Source organism: Cyprinodon variegatus, unplaced genomic scaffold (genome assembly GCF_000732505.1).
Source record: "Cyprinodon variegatus isolate N-32 unplaced genomic scaffold, C_variegatus-1.0 Scaffold0, whole genome shotgun sequence".
Lineage (NCBI taxonomy): Eukaryota > Metazoa > Chordata > Actinopteri > Cyprinodontiformes > Cyprinodontidae > Cyprinodon > Cyprinodon variegatus.
This window is the reverse complement of record NW_015150453.1, coordinates 2,569,392-2,589,976: the sequence shown is the minus strand read 5'-3', so window position 1 is coordinate 2,589,976 and position 20,585 is coordinate 2,569,392. Positions and strand designations below refer to the sequence as shown.

Genomic DNA, 20,585 nt, shown 5'->3' with positions numbered 1-20,585 from the left:
CAGAATTCTGACTTTAATCTCAGAATTCTGACTTTAATCTCAGAATTCTGACTTTTTTCACAGAATTCTGACTTTAATATCAGAATTCTGACTGTAATCTCAGAATTCTGACTTTTTTTTTTACATAATTCTGACTTTAAGCTCAGAATTCTGACTTTTTTCTCAGAATTCTAACTTTAATCTCAGAGTTCTGACTGAATTCTGACAATAAAAAAAAGTCAGAATTCTGAGATAAAAGTCAGATTTCTGCCCTAATCCTCTTCCGTAGGACTAATGTAATTCAATTAGACTAAGATTACTGCAGTGCAGATTTTAAGCAATCTAGTACTTGAGTAAATATGAAAAAATATACACCAGCTAGCTTAAATTATCAATGTGGAGACTAAGTGTAGGCTTCACATCAAACTGATATCAAAATATTTTGTTTTCTTAATACCTAGTGAAAATCAGACAACCTTTTTTGACATTTTGTATACACACAATGTATACAAAACAAAATGTAGTTTAGTACAACTTTCAGACAATAAATTAACATTTCCATTCCATAAAGTGCAGCAGTGGTCAAAATATAAACAGTGTGGGAGACAAAAACATTGTGAAAAAAAAACGCATTGATATGGAAGTTTAAAGCATTAATATACATGGTGTGCAAATATTCAGTATGTTTGGTTTGGTGTTATAAATGTGATGCAAAGTTTGTTTGAGTTAGTTTAGTTTTTTTCAACACTTCAACTGTCTGAAGGCAGTGGGGAAGAAACTGTTGCAGAATCTGCTGTACCTGCATCGAAAGCTGCAAAGCCTCTTCAGAAAAATTTCACTGATTAAAATCTATTCAGAAATGTTACCTAGCTTATTTTTTAGAGCTTTGTTGTATAGAAAAAAAATACAATAAAACCTTAATTTTTATTGTACTGTTAAAAGAAAATATCTTTAGAAGATTAATTTTCAACTCTAGAAATAGTTATAGTGTTCCTTTATAACATCTAGTATTGATTCAGTATGTTTTTACTTGTTAATTATTTACGAAATGCTTGCAAAAAAATATTTTATAGTAAGCCACTGACAGTAGCATATGGTCCTGTAAATCCACAAACATTACTTAAGGGATTACCAAAGCTGCAGAGGAAGTAAGGAGGGTAAGGAAATGTCATTCAGTGTTAGGAAAGAAGCTGAGCTGTGTTGCTGCAGTTTGCTGAACATGTTTGATTAACGAGGAAGTCCCCCCCCCCAGGCCTGAATGTGTGTGTGTGTGTGTGTCTTAGGTAAAATGTCATTAAAATAACTGAGTCATTCTGAAATCATATTAAGCATCACTTGAAAGCTGTTTATTGAATTAATTTAGTGTGTTTGTGTTTGTCAAAAGGCTCCATGTGTTTCTAGTCACAGCGGTTCTGCCTGTTAATGTGGTGTAATAAAGTGTGTTTGCTGTAAATTTGCTGTGCCTGTGTGTGTGTGTGTGGTGGGGGGGGTTTATTAATTACAGGCAAATTTGATGAATTTGACTCTGGCAGGCGTGGAGCTACAAACAGACAGCGTGAATGATGGTCGGATCCTCAGCACTAATATTATGTCACTATGCTGTCAGCTTGTCATTAATGTGGTTAAATTTGTTTTAGAAACTGACAAAAAAAAAAGGAAAAGTGAAAAGCGGGGAAATAGAGTTTTTGGACTTAAAACTATTTCTTCGTTTTATTCTACTAACATGCTGTCGCTGTGTTTGGAGAATATAACTAGCTTTGATTAAAACCTGCGGAACTTTTTCTTCTTTCATTTGAAAACAACATGTCATCCCAGTATTTAAAGACTGGACTTTGCACCTACAGGCCTCTCAACTCTTAAAGGCATAGGGGAGGATGTACTTTTTCCGGGTGGATCATTAAAATAACTGGTCTTCCTTATTATTACTTCCTTAGCATTAGCATTGTCGGTGGCTAACTTCTAGCCAGTTAGTTGTAGCTTGTCTGTCGCACTGTCAGGGTTTGTTTTTATCAATCCAGGTCTCAGCATCCTGTAATGTAAACAATTAAAAGCAGTTGAAGGCTTCTTCAATGCGTTATAAGGAGTATTGTGCCAGTATGGCAAGAAGCAGATTGTGTCAACACAACAGGCCAAGTCAATATGTTCCCTTTTTCATACTGTAAAACAAAATTCTCAAACATAACGGTGTTCAGCTTCAAGCAATCTCTTTCATGACATATCATAAGCCTTTGTTTAACTACGTAGAAGGTACAGACGGAGCTGAAGGAAGTTTTAATACTCAAAAGTTAAGATGACGTTTTGTGTCTGCAGTAATCTTTTAGGTTTACAACTGTAGCTTATTTTAGATTAAATGATTCGTATGCTATTGAGATGTAAGTTAAAGGCAAAGATAGATGAGGGTTTATAGTTTGGTCAAGCATGGGTGTGGGAAATATTGAAAAATGTAACCACTCCTTCCTCCAAGTACAATGTCTCCTCTGTTTTTACCCAGTAGGGGTCAGACATCTTACTTTACTGCTTTCTCCCTTATTTCCCCCTAATTCCATTCCTGTTGGAGATGTGGCGCTGAGAAATGTATCTTTGGCAGAGGTCATGGTGCAGAGGAGAAGTAGGAAGAACGGTGGCTTACCACAGCACAATTAAAAGACACATGCAGAGCCGCAGCTGCTATTTTTCTTAAGATGAAGTTAAACAGGTGTTCATTTGTAAACACAACGACTGTGTGGAAAAATCATACATATAACAGGACAACAGAGAGAAGGATGTAAGAGAGGTAAATGGTTAAGAAGGCAAACTGATTATAAGAACACAAAAAACATCGATAGGAAATTAAGGAGGTATATGGGTGAAATTAAAAGGTAAAGGATGCAGGTGAAAAAAGTTTAGAAGGAACTATAAAAAAAGAAGTTGTGTTTTTTATTGTTTAAATGTTCTGCTGCAATGTTTCATTCTTATAAATGTGGTTCAGGATTTCATGGCTGACCTCCATTAGCAGTGCATCCAGAGTAGGTGTGAACTCTCTATAACTGTATTCTACGCCGCATCCTGAAGACTGTGAGGTTTAGTTCTATTTTTATTATCCTGTAAATACACTGTGGTGTCCCTCCGGTTCTCATGGGGTCCCTTAGTGAGGTTTTAAGGTTGGAGAAAGGGGATTCTGCATGCAGGGTATTCCCCTATTAGGGTTCCTCTTTTGTGGCTGCCTCTGTGTTTCCCCTTCCACTTTATAGGACACATGAGCAAGAAGAAAAACACAGAGAACTGCAAACTGAAATATAAGAAGATCTGCAAATGTCTGTACATATTTTTAGAATTAGCTTCATGAGGCGCAAAACTTTCAGCCCTGCTGGTTATACCTTGTCAATTTACGTTTCACGTGGTGGGAGTTTTATTGATGCTGTCATTCAGCGGGGAATAGGAGTTAAAGCTGTAGCAGAGGGAGCTGTAAATCTAAAATTCTGGGTTTAAATCAGAAAAAATGTTCCAGATTCGTAAATGCGGTACACGCTATTTGAGAGGAGTAATTGTTTTTGGGCAATGCAGATTTCTTAATAGCCACGTTGAGGGTCCCACAGGACACTATGACGTACATGCTTGGAAGTCATTAGGGTGAAATTGAAAAGACTCCAAAGTGTTGATCCAGGTTCTCAACTTCACTGCATTTTCCGTTTGTTCTCACCTGCATTGAAGAAAACACTTCCCAGGTTGAAGGGCTGAGAGTAGAGGCAAGTCTCTGTTCAAACTGGAGAGGGTTTTAGATTTGTTGATGACAGGATGCAAGAACTAGCAGATCTGGTCTTGACCTGCAGTTCTTGGGTTTCCTCTACTTAGTCATCATGAAGAACAAAAGTTAACAGATTTGTTTACATTTGAACTGGTCATGAGATTTTCATGATAGCTGAAGGAGCAAAACCTACAATTAAAGTAGCTTAGATGTTCTTTCCATATGGGGCATCAGGCATTTCTTTAAAGAGCTCCATCATCTGGGAGAAGCTTAAAGTGGAGCCACTGCTACTTCACATGGAAGGAAGTTAATGATGTGGTTTGCATGTCTGATCAACGAGCCCTGGGCACAGATCAAGAAATCATTTGGGAGACTATTCTTTCTTTATCGCTGGAGGGATTGGAGGGATACATAGATAGAAATATCCATATGGTGCCAATCCTTTACTCTCCTCAGTGCAGGATTGGCACTGAGGAGAGGGACGTGTGGGCTTTCTGCAAGGAATAGTTTCTTTGTCATCATGATTTTATTTAAACCCAAGAAATTCATGTTAATGATGGACTTCATGTGGTTTTGTCATTATGATTTATCACTTCATCGACATGAGCTTGTTGCTTTTCTTCCTTACTTTCCTTTAAACATGTCTCTTAAAGATACAGAGCTGCTGTTGTTGTTATTGTTATTATGACAGCAAGTCAACGTTAGTCATCCTACCAAAGTCCTGATTTGTATCTAATAAAGAATCTATACAGGGAGCTTTAGATTAGGGCGATGGCAAACAGGACTTCCAGCCCAGAGACTTGGAGCTGATTGCTAACCATTGTTGAAAGTTGTTGAAATATTAATTGAAAAAGGCAGAAATTGTGTTCCCATTGATAACCGAGGAAGGCTAAACAACTATTTGAAAAAGAAAATGGCCATAAAATGTATATATTCCCCCGAAAATTGACACATAGTATGCATCTTTATAGATGACGACCTCTGTTACAAGACACCTCAGAACTAGATCATCATCCAAACACAGTTTTGCATATAAAATGTTTATTGTAAGTCAGGGTGATGAATGGGAATGCAGGCAGGGAGACTAGTAGCTAACTAGTCCAGTACTACCTAATCCAGTAGGTGACAAGCTAAAGGGAAAGTTTGAAGGCTTGAGGAGGCAAACAAAGGCAGAAGCAGCTGGTGAAAAGCAGATTCAGGCAGACAGACCTTTAACATGCTTACAGTTGTGAAATAATGGCTGAACAGACTGACGACTGGCTTTGAGCAGACTGGAGGCAGGTTGAACAAAATGTAGACAGGCAGAATTCCAGAGCGTAACAGTCAGAAGCTGATGAGAATCCAGAGAGGGCTGGCGGTGCACACTGACAATGGAATTGCAAGGTGGAGACAATCTGGTGAGGAGTGGTTGAGAGAGAAAGGTATAAATGATACAAATTTAAATAAAAACAAACTTCTTGGTTGAATGAAAATGATATTAGATCTAAATATAGCAGATATATAAATATTTTTTAGCCTAACTTAAAAATATCCAAATATTTAGCCTGTATGTGTGTGTTCAGTATTTAAGATATGCACAATACGTATGAATAGATTGTCTTTAATTTGTGTGTCTGTTTAAAAGTGTGTGCATGTTTATGTTGCTATGGTAGAGGAGTGTTAAAGCCCTTTCCAGGGATGGTCTGTTGCGTCTCAGACCAGAACAACAGGCCAACCACAACAGAGGCCAACTGAACAAACACACAATACCCAAACTAGATTTAGCATCCTACATTTAGGGTACAGTATGTGTGTGTCTGTCCACATGTGCAAATCATTATACTGGGTTTATTGCATGGTGTGTGTTTTCATTTTAGAGTTATGTATATGCTAAGTATATTGAGTAAAATTTACAGTTTACGTGTGTGTGTGTGTATGCCAGTGTAACTCACCCAGTGTTGTAAATGTTGTCTCTGATGTGGTGGGCTGTATTTAGAAGGAGAGCAGAGAGTGCAGAGGAAGTAGACATACGCATGTATGGGTGCATTTGTGCATGTTTTTGACATAAAAACTGCGTTTGTGTCTCACAAGAGGGAAATCTAGAGGTTTTGTTTCCCTACCAGACCTGGAAAACTCCATGTTCTTTTCTATCGTTTGGTTCCTTGGACTTGCCACCATATATTTTTCTGTACATTATGTGTGTGCCGGTATGTGTGTCTCTGCATGTTGGTTAGTTGCAGGGCGTAGCTGAGCAAAGAAAAAATATCTTGGCCGACCACGGGAATGAACCCACCCACTATACCACACCCAGAGAGACGGAGAGAGAGAGAGAGAGAGAGAGAGAGAGAGAGAGAGAGAGAGAGAAAGCAACCTGTCTCACCCTCTCTCTATCTTTAAATTTTTGCCTCTCATTGCGTTTCTCAACTTTATTGCCTCATCTGAAAACATAAATCAGTCTTTTCTCTCTTCCTACATTCATTTTTTCCTGTTTTAAATTATTCTTGTTCTCTTTATTAGTAAGTCCTCAAAACTCTTTATCAGACTTATCTTTTTTATTGTTTCAAATTTCTTAAATCGAAGCCCGCTGCTGTATAGAAGACAATTACTTTGTTTATACAAAAAGCTGTTTAACAGTACAAGTTCAAATTCAGCAATAAAGATCTTCTTGCAATATGATTTTAGCTTCAAACAAAAGGTCTCAGCTTTAAAATCGACTAAAAAACATGTATTAATGGCGAAATATCAAAATAATTTGGTAGATGGAAATAAATAGAATTTACTATTATTTAGCAAATATTTGGATTATCCTTTTTTTTTTTTTTTTACTCCTGCTCTTTGATTTTTCTTATGCCCCAATATGCCACTGCAAATATCCCTGTTATTTCTAAAAAGCGTGTGCAGTTAGCACGCCTTATGTGTAAGGTCTGTGGTTCTCCTTTCACAATCTAATTCTGAATTTCACAAACACTTTATAAAAGCTTGTGCAAGAAGCCACGGTTTTTAGTTTACTGCACAGCTGTGGATGGTAAAAAATTGGTGAACTGTTTCACTAGATTCATTTAAAGACAACAAACAAATAAGAATTACAATTTGGACATCATTACATGTAGTTTTCACAAATGTTTTTCTGAATAATTTTAATATTTTACTGTTTAACACCAGTTTTTTGCAAAACAATTGTATTTTTTTTATGCTGATTTTTGTTCACTGCAATTTTCTCAGGATTTGATTCACAGAAGTAGACAAAACCTGACTTTTTCCTAAATGCTTGCATTGCCTCGCTTAAATGTAAACAAACTACACTAACAAAGTTATTTTAGGAACAGATATGACTTAGCATCTAATATCTGAATTATGAAAACAAACATCAGGTGTAAAATGCTTTAAGCATTTCCCTCCTGAGTGCAAAAAATAGCTTTCATACACTTCAGTATATTAAAACTTCAAAATAATAATAATAATCTTTTTAGCAATAAATATACTACATTTTACTGCAGGGAGGGGGAAACAGCTGTTTTTCGAACCCTTTGTTTAAATATTAGGATCTGTTTTATGCGCCTGTCTGTAAAGTTCCAAACATTAGGGAATTGTTTTGGCTACTAGCCTCTTTCCCACTGAAAATATGGAGTTAACCAATGTTTTTCATACCTGGTTTGACCCCCTACCAATCGGCATTTTGCTCCCTTCCCATGGGCAAAAAAGTCAGTGTCTAACCTGATTTCTGTCTCACTGGTGACATCATCAAAGCTAACCCTTCGTGATGGTGCTACCAGACACTCAGTAGGAGGGTACAGATGCCACGCAGCTTGTGAGCTAGGGGTCAGACCCAGCTTTTTTTGCCAGTGGAAAGGGAGCCAAATGCCGATTGTTGGTTGATCGACCCATACTTGAAAACACGCATTAAGCCTGTTTTTTTACTGGGAAAGAGGCTATATGATTTTTTCCAGGTTTAAACTTGTTTTTCAGCCAGTGGGAAAGGGGTATTAGTTTATACTTTTACCATTTCCCATGCTATTGACTACATAGATTTGTTTTTTTAAACATCACTCCAATCTCAAGGATTTCAACTACTTTAGCACAGATTCAATCAGACAGTTGATAGCAGATTCTTTCTCCCACACACAAACAGCATAGTGGATTCCTTAAATCAGCAGGTTTCCAGCTTCAGCTTCCGGCTCACCGACGGCGCTTGGATGCGGGCGATCTGTGCGGCCTCCACTATTTTGACTATGCCTGCCTGCAGATGAATGCAATGCTATGATCCACTGCTAACACATGAATCCAGGCGGAACATGTGGGCTTTGAACAAACCACAGATTGCGTCGGTGTCCTTATCTCTTGGTCACTCTGACCTTTGTTGCAGTGGTTTTTGTTTTTGTGTCACCAGGAACAAACAAGTGTTTCCGACTTAACTCTTTTAGAAGATGAGGAACTCAAGTAAGAGCATCAAAACAAGAGATCACACTAGTCTAATGTGAGCTAATACCCACACCATTTATTCGTTGTGTTTTTCAGGTTTCAGGTTTTTCCTTTTCGCATTTTAATGCCACATCATGAGATACATGTTTGGATGTGCTGGAACAGGAGAGCTTCATAAAATACACTTTCCTGACAAATCTACAGAAACTGTGTGATGCTAGCATGAGATACGGATTAAAATATTCTCTAAAAATAATTTTTGTCACCTTAATGAATCTGTGCCACCAAGAATTAAAGCCGGTATAAAAATTGGGAAAAAAAGAGGGGGTCCTACTTGAATTTAGAAACAATGCCAAATATACAGTAAGTTGCCATTGTTTCTGTTCTGTTATCAATGAACCTTCATTCTTATATCCTGTCTAGTGTTCCCCTCATTCTCTAGCCTCTTCCACTACCAGTGTCAGACCCCAAGGAGAAAGACGTCTCTAACTTAGATCCACCTGCTCCTGTAGAACAACTATTTCAGCACCGATGTCTTCTGCTAAGGGTTGCGCGCCAAAGACTAATTAACATCTTATTCACAATAAAAACTTCTATTTGTTGCTTTTTCTACCTGTGAGTCTTTCCAGGTTGAACTATTATACATACATTTGTCAAATACTTTTAGTCAAATTTCAGCACAGAAAGAAATAAAGACCATTTCAAAAACTCTACATAGTGTTATTACTATTTTTCTAATCTTTTTATTGGTTTTAAACATGCAAGAACGGCAATTAAACAGACAGAAGAAATAACAACAGGTGCTGACATCAGATATTAGTAAGAATGGAGGAGGAGAGGAGGGAAGAGGGGTGGGAGGGCTGTATACTCAGGAGAAATTTGTCTAAAATACAAAAGAAATGGCTGCCAGGTGGTATTTTATCGGTGAATTGAGTCATTAACTGTATGTTTTAGATGCTCAAGCTTCAGATTAAACATGACATCTTCCATCCATTGCTTATGAGATGGGGGAGCAGCTCTCTTCCAATTTAATAATATTAGGTGTCTTGCAAGTAGTGTAACACATGCTGTGGCAGTGGCCTGCTGCGTTGTTAGCGGTGTAGTCGGAGGTACAACCCCGAATAAGGCAGTGAGAGCAATTTGTTCAATACTCCTCCTACATATAAATGGAATCGCCCTAAAGATTGACTCCCAAAAGAGGGAGGAGCCTAGAGCAAAGCCAGAACATATGACCGAGATGCGCACCTAACACAAGATGCGTCTATGTTAACTGTACATAGCGTTAAAGTAAAAACAGGACCACTATGAGCAAAAGTTGATGTCTTTGTAGAGTTTTTCTGAGGGTGTCAATCAAGTTCAATCAGAAAACCTTTTAAAACTGACAATAAGAAATTTCCTTACATAATTGATGGAGAGGTTTTGTTCAGGATAAATCAGTAAGAAAATATTCATTTCAAGCTAAGAGAAAAAAAAAAACATAGATTTCCACCTTTAAGTCTCCTCAAAGCAGCTGGGTTTTCCTCAAATGAAATCATTCCGTCTTCCCCATTCACCTTTTGTAATAGGAGCCTGAGGGGCAACCAGGGAAATTATGTCCCCATCTACTCCATGGCTAACAAGGCATACTAAGAAAACCCAGGATAAGTAGAGAGGAGACATACAGCAAAGTACCTCAGAATCTAATAGCAAACCTCAAACTGCACAAGCACTCATGTCATTACAGCTAATCTCTTCATGAATTAGGTGACAGCCTTTTTATTCCTTTTCTTAATGACGACAAACAAATTACTTTAAATGAAACACCTCCTCACTCATGCTAGAGAACAATGTTATAATAGATGTATTCTCCTAAGGAACATTCACTTTAATGATGTGCTTTTTAATGAAATGCATTACCCAGCTTCCTGTTTAACAGATCTACAACTTGGTAAGATTTACAATGGATTACAGCGACTATCCATCATTTTAGCCACAACTAAAAATGCCAGGTAGCTGCTTTCACATGTAAAAGAAGAGCTTAAATTCACCTTATTGCCATTTTACAGGCGCCCTGCACTGTTTGGTCCACACGCCAAATCATCATACAGGAGTAAAGGTGCCATCTTGTCTTACAACATTAACGTTTATCAAGTCATTACCACTCCCTCAAGGACCCAGCCCTCACGCACATTTTTACTACTTAACTCTCCTTCGGTGAATGTGAATGTTCCTGACCTATGAATACACGGACAGGTTTCACAGATTTCCATCCATTTTCCACCAGGCTTATCGCAAGCGGGGTCGCTAGGGGTGCTGGTGCCTATCTCCAACTGTCTAGAGGCGAAAGGCGGGGTACATCCTGGACAGGTCGCAGTCCATCGCAGGGCAACACAGAGACAAACAGGACAATCATTCACACACACACCTAAGGAGAATTTAGGGAAGCCAATTAACCTAACAGTCATGTTTTTGGACTGTGGGATGAAGCAGGAGTTCCCAGAGAGAACCCACGCATGCTCAGGGACAACATGCAAACTCCATACAGTAAAACCTCAGGCTGGGAATTGAACCCAAAACTTTCTTGCTACAAGGTGGCAGCGCTACCCACTGCTCCACTGAGCAGCCCGTTTTCACAGATGATTTTTATAATGTTATGCAACACAATTAGAGGTCTGGCATGATCCTTTGTTTTTACTGTTAGACTTCACATTACCGGTAACTACTTTTTCACCAATTTTTGAGTAAAGGATACCTCCTGCTGACTCTAAAAACATTGATGGCTGTAATCAGGAATCCTACATGTCCCTACAAGTGCTACAAGTGGGATACTTGACAGAGAAACAGAAACAGGTAAATACTAAAATACAAACTATTGCAACAAAATAAATGTTCCTTTTTTAAAGGAACTGTCCTTTCAGCACCACAAAACTAAAACCCATGTAAACAACAAACTATTTGCTATCTTTTTTCTTTTTTTTTTAGAATTCAACCCATCCATTTGGGGAACAGTGGGCTGCCATTGTGCGGCGCCCTGGGAGCAGTGTGGGATTAAGGGTCTTTGCTCAGGGACGTAGAGTGGCAGTCTGTGGGAGTGGGGCTCACACTCAGAACCTCAGGATTCCAAGCTCTATGCCCTAACCACTAGGCCACCACTCCCCTATAAATATTAGCTTGACTAACACAGGACATGAACCCATGAACCCTGAGATAAAAGTCTCATGTTCTACCAACTGAGCAGGTCAGCCCGTCTTGGCTAGCCATCACCACAATCGGAACACTGAGTACTGGCTGTGGGGATCGAACTGGATACTTGCAAACCTCTCAGAGCACAAACATACTGCCCTAACCACTAGGCCAGCACTCCCCTGCAATCAGCGGCCTATCAAAGATTCCTATTTTAACAAACATTCTGCCAAGCACCCGACTCTGTTTGACAGTCTTCATACACAGTCTGCATAAAAAGGTAAAAATGTAAAAACTGAATATTGCACATGGAAAGTAGTGGTATTTCAGGACTTAATTTCCTGACCCATTTTCTTAACATTTGATCCATTTATCCATCATTTGTACAGCCATCCATTTTCCACCTCATCCTCCTCTAGTATCTCTCCTTCCAGTGCATCCACCCATTTTCTCCTGGTTTTTATAGGCTCCAAAGTTAGAGCTGGATTACACTATAAATATGTTGTATTAATTGATTAACTTTTTTTTAATAGCTTGAAATATATATATTTTTAAACTGAGTATACGCAAGTTTTAATTATATTTATGAATTCAGAATTGAACCCAAAGTCCACACTGATAATGAATATTGATACAAACAATTGTAGTTTAAATGGGTTTTTTATGTGCTCAGTTTGGTTTCACCCTCAAAGTGAAAAAGTTGACATGAGCGTACAGAAACCTTATAGCCTTATGGTATTGAATCTGCACCCATAAAATGTTCAAAACGCCAATGGAGAGCGGTTTACATGCATATGTTTTTAGATATCAAAGATGTATTGAAGCTCAAGGTCCAAAGCTATTTGTGTAGACATTGTTGCCTTTGACTGGAATTCATTAAAATAGATGGAACATTTTTGTGTTTGTACTGAAAAAAACTGTCTGAAGAAGTAAAACAAAAATAAAAGTCTTCTTGGAAACATATTGATTATTTGTCGAAAACAAATGGGCTTTCGTTTGACTGTTTCATTGTTATTTAAAGCAAAAGAAAACATCTAAATTGAGTTTTAGTTTGCATTTATTTTGTATTTGTGCTGAAAAAACAAGCCAAGGAGGTGAGGATCGTTGACCTTTGACACACAGCAGTCGAAGGTTTGACCCCTCCCACATTAATGATTGTTGACCGGCCTCCAGTGCCACACATTGATCTTGAGCGTTTAACTGAACGGTTAGTAAGAGTGAAACTACTGACTCCAAAACAATTAATTAAATTCAAGCATCACTGCTAGTCACACAGGACTAGTTTATTGTTAGTATTTAGTAGTTGTTGACATCGATTTTAAAAAAGTATTTTTCATTTCTTTATTTATTAAACAAAAATGATTTAATCCTGTTTTAATCAACAAAACTATACGAAACATGAAAAAACCTTCTGCAACCCTAATTGTGCCTTTATGCACTCAGACCCTCCGTTGAACTTTTTTCCTTTGATATTAAAGAAATGTATTTAGGCCTATACTCCACATATTTCCAGCCATTAAACAACAGAGCAATGTAAGTCATCATTTTGATTATATTAGGCTGAACTTCACTGCCAGGCTAACGTCTATAACACAGCTGGGCTGCTGTTAAATCAGTTCATGACCCATTAAATCCATTACAGCTTGCCTTAGGCTTAATGTTTATCTCTCGGTTCAAACAAATTTAACATGTTTAATCCACTCACCTGTCATAAAAGCTTGCTTTTATCTTTCCAGTCATCCTTAAAATAATTAACTGCAATACACTTCAAAAGCTCACACAATTCTTTACATTTTATTATCATAAATCAGATATAATTAAAAAAAATACATAAATAGCCTTAAGTTAAGGTACTGTTTCGGTTTGACCTGTGTAAGGACAGAAAGCACATGAAGTGCTGATGTAAACCTGTTGTCGTGATGCAGCCACGTCTATACGATAGCCAATATGGCGAGTAGTTGTGAAGTGGAGTGCACCAGGAGTGACGCCTTATCACATCCATTTGAACTCATGTTAATGACGTATTTTAATATCATTCATGTAAGCGAAAAATTATACTTAGAATTTAGATAGTTATTTATAATCTGGAAAAATTTTGATTGAAAAGGTGTTTTTTTGCATTTGACTAATTGAACATTTGTCTAAAAAGTAATAGGAAGCGTTTGGCCTTATTCCTAATATTAATCTGTCAGATAATCCTCCGAAGGATCTATTTTAAGATTAGGGTGGATGAATAAGAGAGAATTTTCCCTCTAGAGAGGAGAGATCATCACTTCTGGAACTGGTGTCTCGGCACAAGAAGCATTAAAACCTCTAAACTCTGAGAAACTATTGATTGATGCCTCAACTGTTTCTCAATTCCAGCTGTTGCTTGACATGCAGACTGATAAAAAAAAAAAAAAAATCACCCAGACTGATGGTTTTTGTTGGCTCAGCTGCTGAGGAGTGATTTGTCTTCTGAGGGATTTTGTGTGAAGGGGTAACCAGACAGTTAGCATCCATTCTGGATTAGCCTGTCACTGTGGGATTTACCCGCACAGAGCCACTGATGAAATTTTCCCAGATAACGTAGAATCTGACTGATCGTCTTCTTTTCTGTTTGAAAGCACTTTCTGCAGACTCTCTCTTCGTGGCATTCTGTTACTGCACAGCTTCTCTATTCTGATAGACACGTCCAGCATGTCTGAGACAGTCAAACTGTAAAATGTCTGAGTAGAAGGAGGGAGTGGGGGCAATTATTTACATGCAGCTTAGTTTTATCCTTTTTAAATGTTGCTCCTTATCCTCCCATGGGTGGATAAGGAGCAACATTTGCATTTGCATGTAAAGTTGTGTTTTCTTGTTTGTACTTGTATACAACGTATCCCTGTCTTCTGTTTGTAGTTCTGTGGTTTTATGGTCGGGTGGGGAGACAAGTGGCTTTAGGCGATAAAACACAGGCAGTTTAATGAGCCGTCACAGTTAGAACCAATTAAACTGTTCCACTACGAGGCGTTAAATTGTTGCTGCTGCAGATGGATTTTACCATTTAATTTGCTTCCTTAGTGAGAATAATAAAAAAATAAAACATTTCTTGAAAATAATTAAATGCACATACTAGTTTAATTTTTCCTTACAGTCAAAATCGAGCTGTTTTGAGCACAGATCTCATGTTCTGTGCTCAGTGTAATCAGTGTTTATAGCACCCTCCTGCCACACAGTACTGGAGTCTGTGTCTCTAAAGCCCTAGACGATGGGCCGTCTGATTAGAGCTCCTCTCTGGAGTCTCTAAGCACATTGAAAGCACAGCCTGTTGTCTCCATCACGTACATCCAAGGAAAGATCCATCCCACACATTCAGAGACATTCAGATACCTTTAGAGGCAGATGTTGTAACGCAGTCTCCACTCAGCGAGATACCAGGCTGTCGTCTGCGGTCTCTAAACCCTCTCCGTTCTCATGGAGATAAGAAGTGCGTCTCATTGTTGGCAGACAACAGCCCTGTTATCATCTTATCAGAGTGCCAGCTCAAGCTGGAGGAGGTGGGGCTGAGGACTGCGTGTATACATGTGTCTCTACAAGGGAACTTGGATTAAGAGTGGTTTCTTTGTCATGCAGCAGGTGCCGTCGTCACTCGGTTTATTCTCACTTTAAAGATGTGTTTGCATCAGTCTGTTAAGGAACAAAAGAAAACACGGCTGATTATGCAAGTATGAGCTAATCCTCATTCTAGGTCAATTAAATAGCAGCAGGGGCAAATCTATTCTCTGTATTTGCATCAATCACTTTTCTACTAAGAGATGCACCTGGATACACAAACGACAATCTGCAAAAGTTTTCACACCTCTTTTACTTTTAGTTATTGTTTTTTTTTCTTTCTGTGATGCTGCAGACACAGACAATTTATTGTATTGGAATTTAATGCAGTACAGTACAACAAAGTGACGCCTAGTTTTGAAGGAATAGAAAACCTAAGTGTCATATTTTCTAAATTATAAACAATTAGCTCAAAAAATAAAATAGAGTATGCCAGTGTGTGAATTCTTCTAAGTGTATATGATACTGTACAAAAGAAATAATAGGTTCGATTGTAAATATTAGTGAACAATCAGCAGATTGAAGACAACAAAAAAGGCAGACAAGACAGATGATTGTAACGATATTATACAACTTTCAAGGAATACAATTAGGACTCACATTCTTAAGTAAAAATACAGAAACCTGGGTAAAAAAACAAAGACTGGTAATAGTAAAAGTATCGATTGAACCCCTTTACTTAAGTAGCAGAAAAAAAGTACAGGTTCTACATTACACTTGATATCATACAAAATAAATTACATTCTTAAAAAAATATATTGCACAGAAAATGTATTAATTTCCTCTTTTACTGATTGTGTTTGTAGACATTATGTAAAAATACTACCTCATCCACATTTTCTATTAAAATTTCTGAAAACATAATATAGATTGAACTGAACGTAAGCATGAGCAGCTGAATACGCTGCTTTTTACAGCTATAAAGCTGCTGAAGGAATCATTTCTTGCTTCTCAGAATGGTATCCATTATCTGGAGAATAGAAAGTACAGATATTTATGTTCAAATGTAATAAGTATAATTAAAAAGTCCTAAGCAAAAAAAAAAAAAAACTCAAATAACTGTTTCAAAACTGCAAATACACAACACAAATTGTCTATACACCTGAAAAAATAAAAATAAAAACAAACAAAAAACACTCCAGATACTGAGAGTAGCGAAGGAAGGAGCAACTAAGCTGCAGCACAACTGTGGAGGAGCTCCACAGATTCACAGATCGGGTCAGACAATCTGTTTATAAAACTTATGGTCAGACCCCTAAATCTGGCCGTTGTGGGAAAATTAGAAACATAGAACCCATTAGAGGGAAAACTGCAAGAGTTCCTGAAAAGGAATTGCTACAAGCCAGGTATGTGAGACAGCAAACACGTGGAGAAGGTGCTCTGGTCAGATAAGTGAAAATAAGTGAAAATTCTGATTTAAAATCCGAATACGTGCAAGAATGGAAATAAACATGCAGAGAACTATGAAGAGAACATCGCTATGGTGAAACATAATGGTGGCAGCATCATGCTGTGTGGATGGTTTTCAGGGGTGGAAAGTAATTAATTACATTTACTCAAGTTACTGTAATTGAGTACTTTTTATGAGTAATTTGTAATTTTTTGAGTAGTTTTTGAAATATGTAATTTTTACTTCTACTCGAGTAAATTTTAACCTAAGTAGTTTTACTTTGCTACATTTTAAACCCCCTCACATTAATGAGTAAAAAAAATATATATATACTGATAGTGAAAAAAATAAAATGTGGCCCTGCCTTGCATTTATCCTTTGTATTGTCTCATAATCCAGTGCTGCGCTTCGGAAGATGGTAGTTGTTAATCGCAAATTAGGGACTATGAATGAGGAAAGGCCTGAAGAGGAAACATATTCTGGAGATGAAAGCCAGAAAAACTCTTGACCATATTTGGAAGGATTATTTGTTTTCAAATGCACAAAAGGGAACAATGTGATAATGCAAAGCAACATGTGCCTACCCAGCAAAACGGAGCTTTCGGCTTTTAAAACATCAGCATCCAATTTACGAAAAAATGTGGCGGTAAGTTAGTTATCATGGTGTTGTCTGTTGGACAGTAGGATTTAAAATTGTTTGCACTTTATGGTTCAGGTTGTGACTGTCCTTCTGCTGTGAGGAAGTATGTTCCTTAGCCCAGCTGATCTTTTGCAAGTGTGGATGTCCACTGAAATACACCTTGAAATCCATTAAAACACCTTGTGCTCAATTCGATTCATGACTCATCCTTTTTTTGCATTAAATAACTCAAAGTAACTAAGTAACTTTTACTCAAATTACATTTTAAATGAAGTAATTTTGTACTTTTACTTGAGTAAATTTTGAGATGGGTAATTTTACTTTTACTCTGAGTAGAATTTAGGCAAAGGAAAGATACTTTTACTCAATTACAATTTTTAGTACTCTTTCCACTTCCGATGGTTTTCTCTAGAAAGGGCAGGAGAATCTGAGTAGAAATAAAGGTCTGGCAGTTCTGGAAGAAAACCCATTAAAGCAGCTGTCCTCGATTCGTCCTGCAGGTTTTAGATGCATCCTTTGCCCAACACATCTGAACCAAATGGCTGCAATGCCCCACTAGCAGGTAGTCAAGCTGTGTAAAGCTCTGCAGATGAGCTCACATTAGCCTCAGGTGTGTGAGTGGATCTTCAAGTGGAAAAGGGATTATAATGTTCAACCAGAGATACAATGAAATGTACTATTGTTTATGCTTTCATCAGACACGTTTTTGTCTTAAACATACCTGATATGTTTCCATTTTAACTTCCATCTTCATCAGAACAACAGAAGAAACAAAAATAATGTATTTCTCTCGGGTCTGATTGAGTTTTTGGCATTTCTGCCAAACATTTGCAGAGAACTGTAGCAAAAATGGATGAATAAGGATTCCCAGATTCCTTCTCCAGGCCTCAGATTGTGGCTTTTATTCCATCCTCAACACTTTTCTAACTAACATAAATGTTTCCCTTTCTTCTTCTACCTAAACTCATTTTTTTTCCTCTCATAATCAAGATTTTAGCTACAATGTTACAAAATTATTCTGCTTTTTTGTATGTCTTGTTTCAGAAAAAGACTCCAAAGAGAAGAAAGATGTATCCAGAGAGCCATCAGAGGCATCCGTGAAGGAGGAAGCAGGAGTTCCAGAGGAGCCCATCAAGGAGGTGAAAAAAGAGAAGAAGGAGTCATCAAAAGACAAAAAGGAGTCAAAGAAGGATTCTAGCAAGGAAGCCAAAGAGCCCAAAGATGAGGCAAAGAAGAAAGAGTCTTCCTCTTCCAAGGAAAAGAAGGAGAAGAAGGAGAAAGAGAAGGAAGGAAAGGAGTCTGGGGACAGAAAAGTGTCCAGGAAGTCTTCTGTAAAAGTGAAAGACAAGAAGAAGGAGACAGAAGCTGCAGAAGGTTGATGGAGGTGAAGCAATAAGCTCTTTATATGCATATAAAAACATTCATAAGCATCCGCTGAACATCCACAGACCTTCCACTCATGAATTTGTGTACATGTTTGTATACTGTTTACCTCTCTGCAAAAACAGGGTAATCTAAAGGATTCATTTTTGTATATAAAGCTTCAATATGTTTTTAGTTGTAAATGTATTCTGTCAAATATCTCAGTGGCAAAACCATTTCCTCCTGGATGCTTTTACAAAACCACGCCAATCCGCTGTGATTCTGCTGAATGCGCCGCATGCAGCCGCTCACTGAGCACGTTTTCCAGCTGTGGTGAGGAGCGAGGATGAGAGCGACGTCCTCCCCCAGCGTTCTGCTGACTTTCCCTTCTTTGTCATTTTCTTTGTCCTGCCTCAGCAGCAGTTGAACCCACAGCGCTAATCCCGGAACGGGCCCCAAACCAGCTCACACCCACACTCAGTTAGGGATGCAGCAGCAGAAGTGTCCTCTCATCCCCTTGCGTGGTTCGGAGGTTCGCCGGAGCTGGAACCGCCGTTTCCTCCAGGAATAAAACTGCCTGGCTCGTCAAATTACCCCGATGCTGCGGGGTGAATCAAGGCTACATCCCACAGCCGCTGCTGGTTCCATCCCCATCTGACCTTCACTGTTTTTTTTTATGTTTGACTCCGCCGACACATACTGGTCCCCATGCAGCCCCACCATTATACTTTGCATGATGGAAACCAGCTGACCAATGCTCCTCTGCTCACCTGTGTTTTAAATGAATGTCAGTTTAAATATGAACTTTCTGACTTATTTTTAGAAACAAAATGTGTTCTAGATTTTACAATAAACTTCACACTGTGGTTTTTCCTGTAGAAAAACTGCTCTACTCGGATTAGTCCAACAAAACACACGCATAGTTCTATTTGTGTCTTTGTTGGTATCTAAATCTGAGAGCTCATCAGACAGAAATAATCCAAAAAACATTCCGTAAAGGTTCAGAAAAGCTTTATTTTCAATAGATCCTTTACAGAATCCAGCTATACCTTGTCTTTTTGTGCTATAACGTTCACACGGTAGTTTCATACATGCCCATTCATCCTTGGGTGCAAGGGTAAGGGTCCTTCCAGTTAAAATCTTCGATGCATTTTGACACAAACATATTTTGTGATGCAAAAACGGCTGATTTGAGTTATTTCATTTGTATTTTTTTGCCAGAATTGACAGTTTGTGGACGTATTGTAGTAGTCATTGTTGCTGTGGCAGCAGCTCCTTGTCCGGATCACTCCTTGTGTCAATGGGTCCAAATGAAGCTCTTTTTTTGTCAAGGATGTTTTTATTTTTAGCTTGTTTTGTGAAACAGATGTTAGCAATATCGGTCACAGCATCTCGTCTGAGCAAAACCTCATGTTCTCCCGTTTAAACACAGCTTTCCTTCTTTTTTTAATGTAGATACTTAACAAGTTTGATAAATGATAAAAATGTAGATATTATAGCAGCGCCAGCTCATGTTTGCCAAGAGAGAGTGTTAGAATCTAGGCGATGTTTTAAAGGTTTCCACTGGATACCATTTACTGTAAGTGACTGTTTCTCATCACTGTGGGTGTTTAAAATGTAGAGCAGGTTTTGTAAATGTACTAGAGCTTCAGATCCATCAGGCTCATCCTTTGAGTCTGCTCTTAAAGCCATTCTTCATTCCAGGAGACGTTTCTACACTTTAGAATAAACTTTGCTCTAACTGTGAAGCCTGTAGTGAGAATCCTCAAACAGTAAGTAAAAATTAACTTTTCATGGCTATTTAGTAATAAAGATTTCTGACTGTGGGCGTTTGCCCTGTATTTGTGGTTCTGATTTTTCTTTTTGTTTTGTTTTTAACAGTGTCCTGTCTGGCAATGTGGCAATAACAATAATTGTCTTGATGCTCCACTTGTTTCATGCATATAAATTGCTTTATTATAATTATGCAGGGAGTTTTACAGTTTGTATGGACACTGCAATGTAAATAGAGCAGAAAAACAGAAGAAGAAGAAGAAAAAAAAAAGACGAAAGAAAGAGGAGATAGAAAGGAGATAATGACAAAACATTCTGGTTCGGATTTTTCAATATCACTTTTATTTACCTGGGGGATTCAATCATTTTCCAGTTAAAGGTTGATCGAAAGTAAAGCATATCTTTAATATATTATAATATATATATATAATATATATATTTTGACATATTAGCTTAATTTAAAATATACTGAATAATTTTTTTGTCAATATGCATCACATGTGCGTATTGATGCTGCATTCATTAATAAGCACTAAAATGAAGGAGCCCTAAACCTGGCAATTGCAGGTCTAGCACCCCTA

At 37.9% G+C, this 20,585-nt stretch overlaps 1 protein-coding gene across 2 annotated transcripts in view; it reads left to right on the top strand.

Moving 5' to 3' along the window:
* Positions 1-20,055, top strand: part of bbs9 (Bardet-Biedl syndrome 9) — a 212,420-nt gene extending 192,365 nt beyond the window's left edge. Inside the window, exons 22-23 of one of the 2 annotated variants that reach the window (XM_015372902.1) lie at positions 17,914-18,253; positions 18,652-20,055. In XM_015372902.1, coding sequence (XP_015228388.1) covers positions 17,914-18,248 — 335 coding nt within the window. In that variant the 3' untranslated portion in view covers positions 18,249-18,253; positions 18,652-20,055. Of the gene's footprint in view, positions 1-17,913 lie in introns of both variants that reach the window. The other variant, XM_015372077.1, reaches the window with a different exon arrangement.
* Positions 20,056-20,585: the final 530 nt, after the last annotated feature.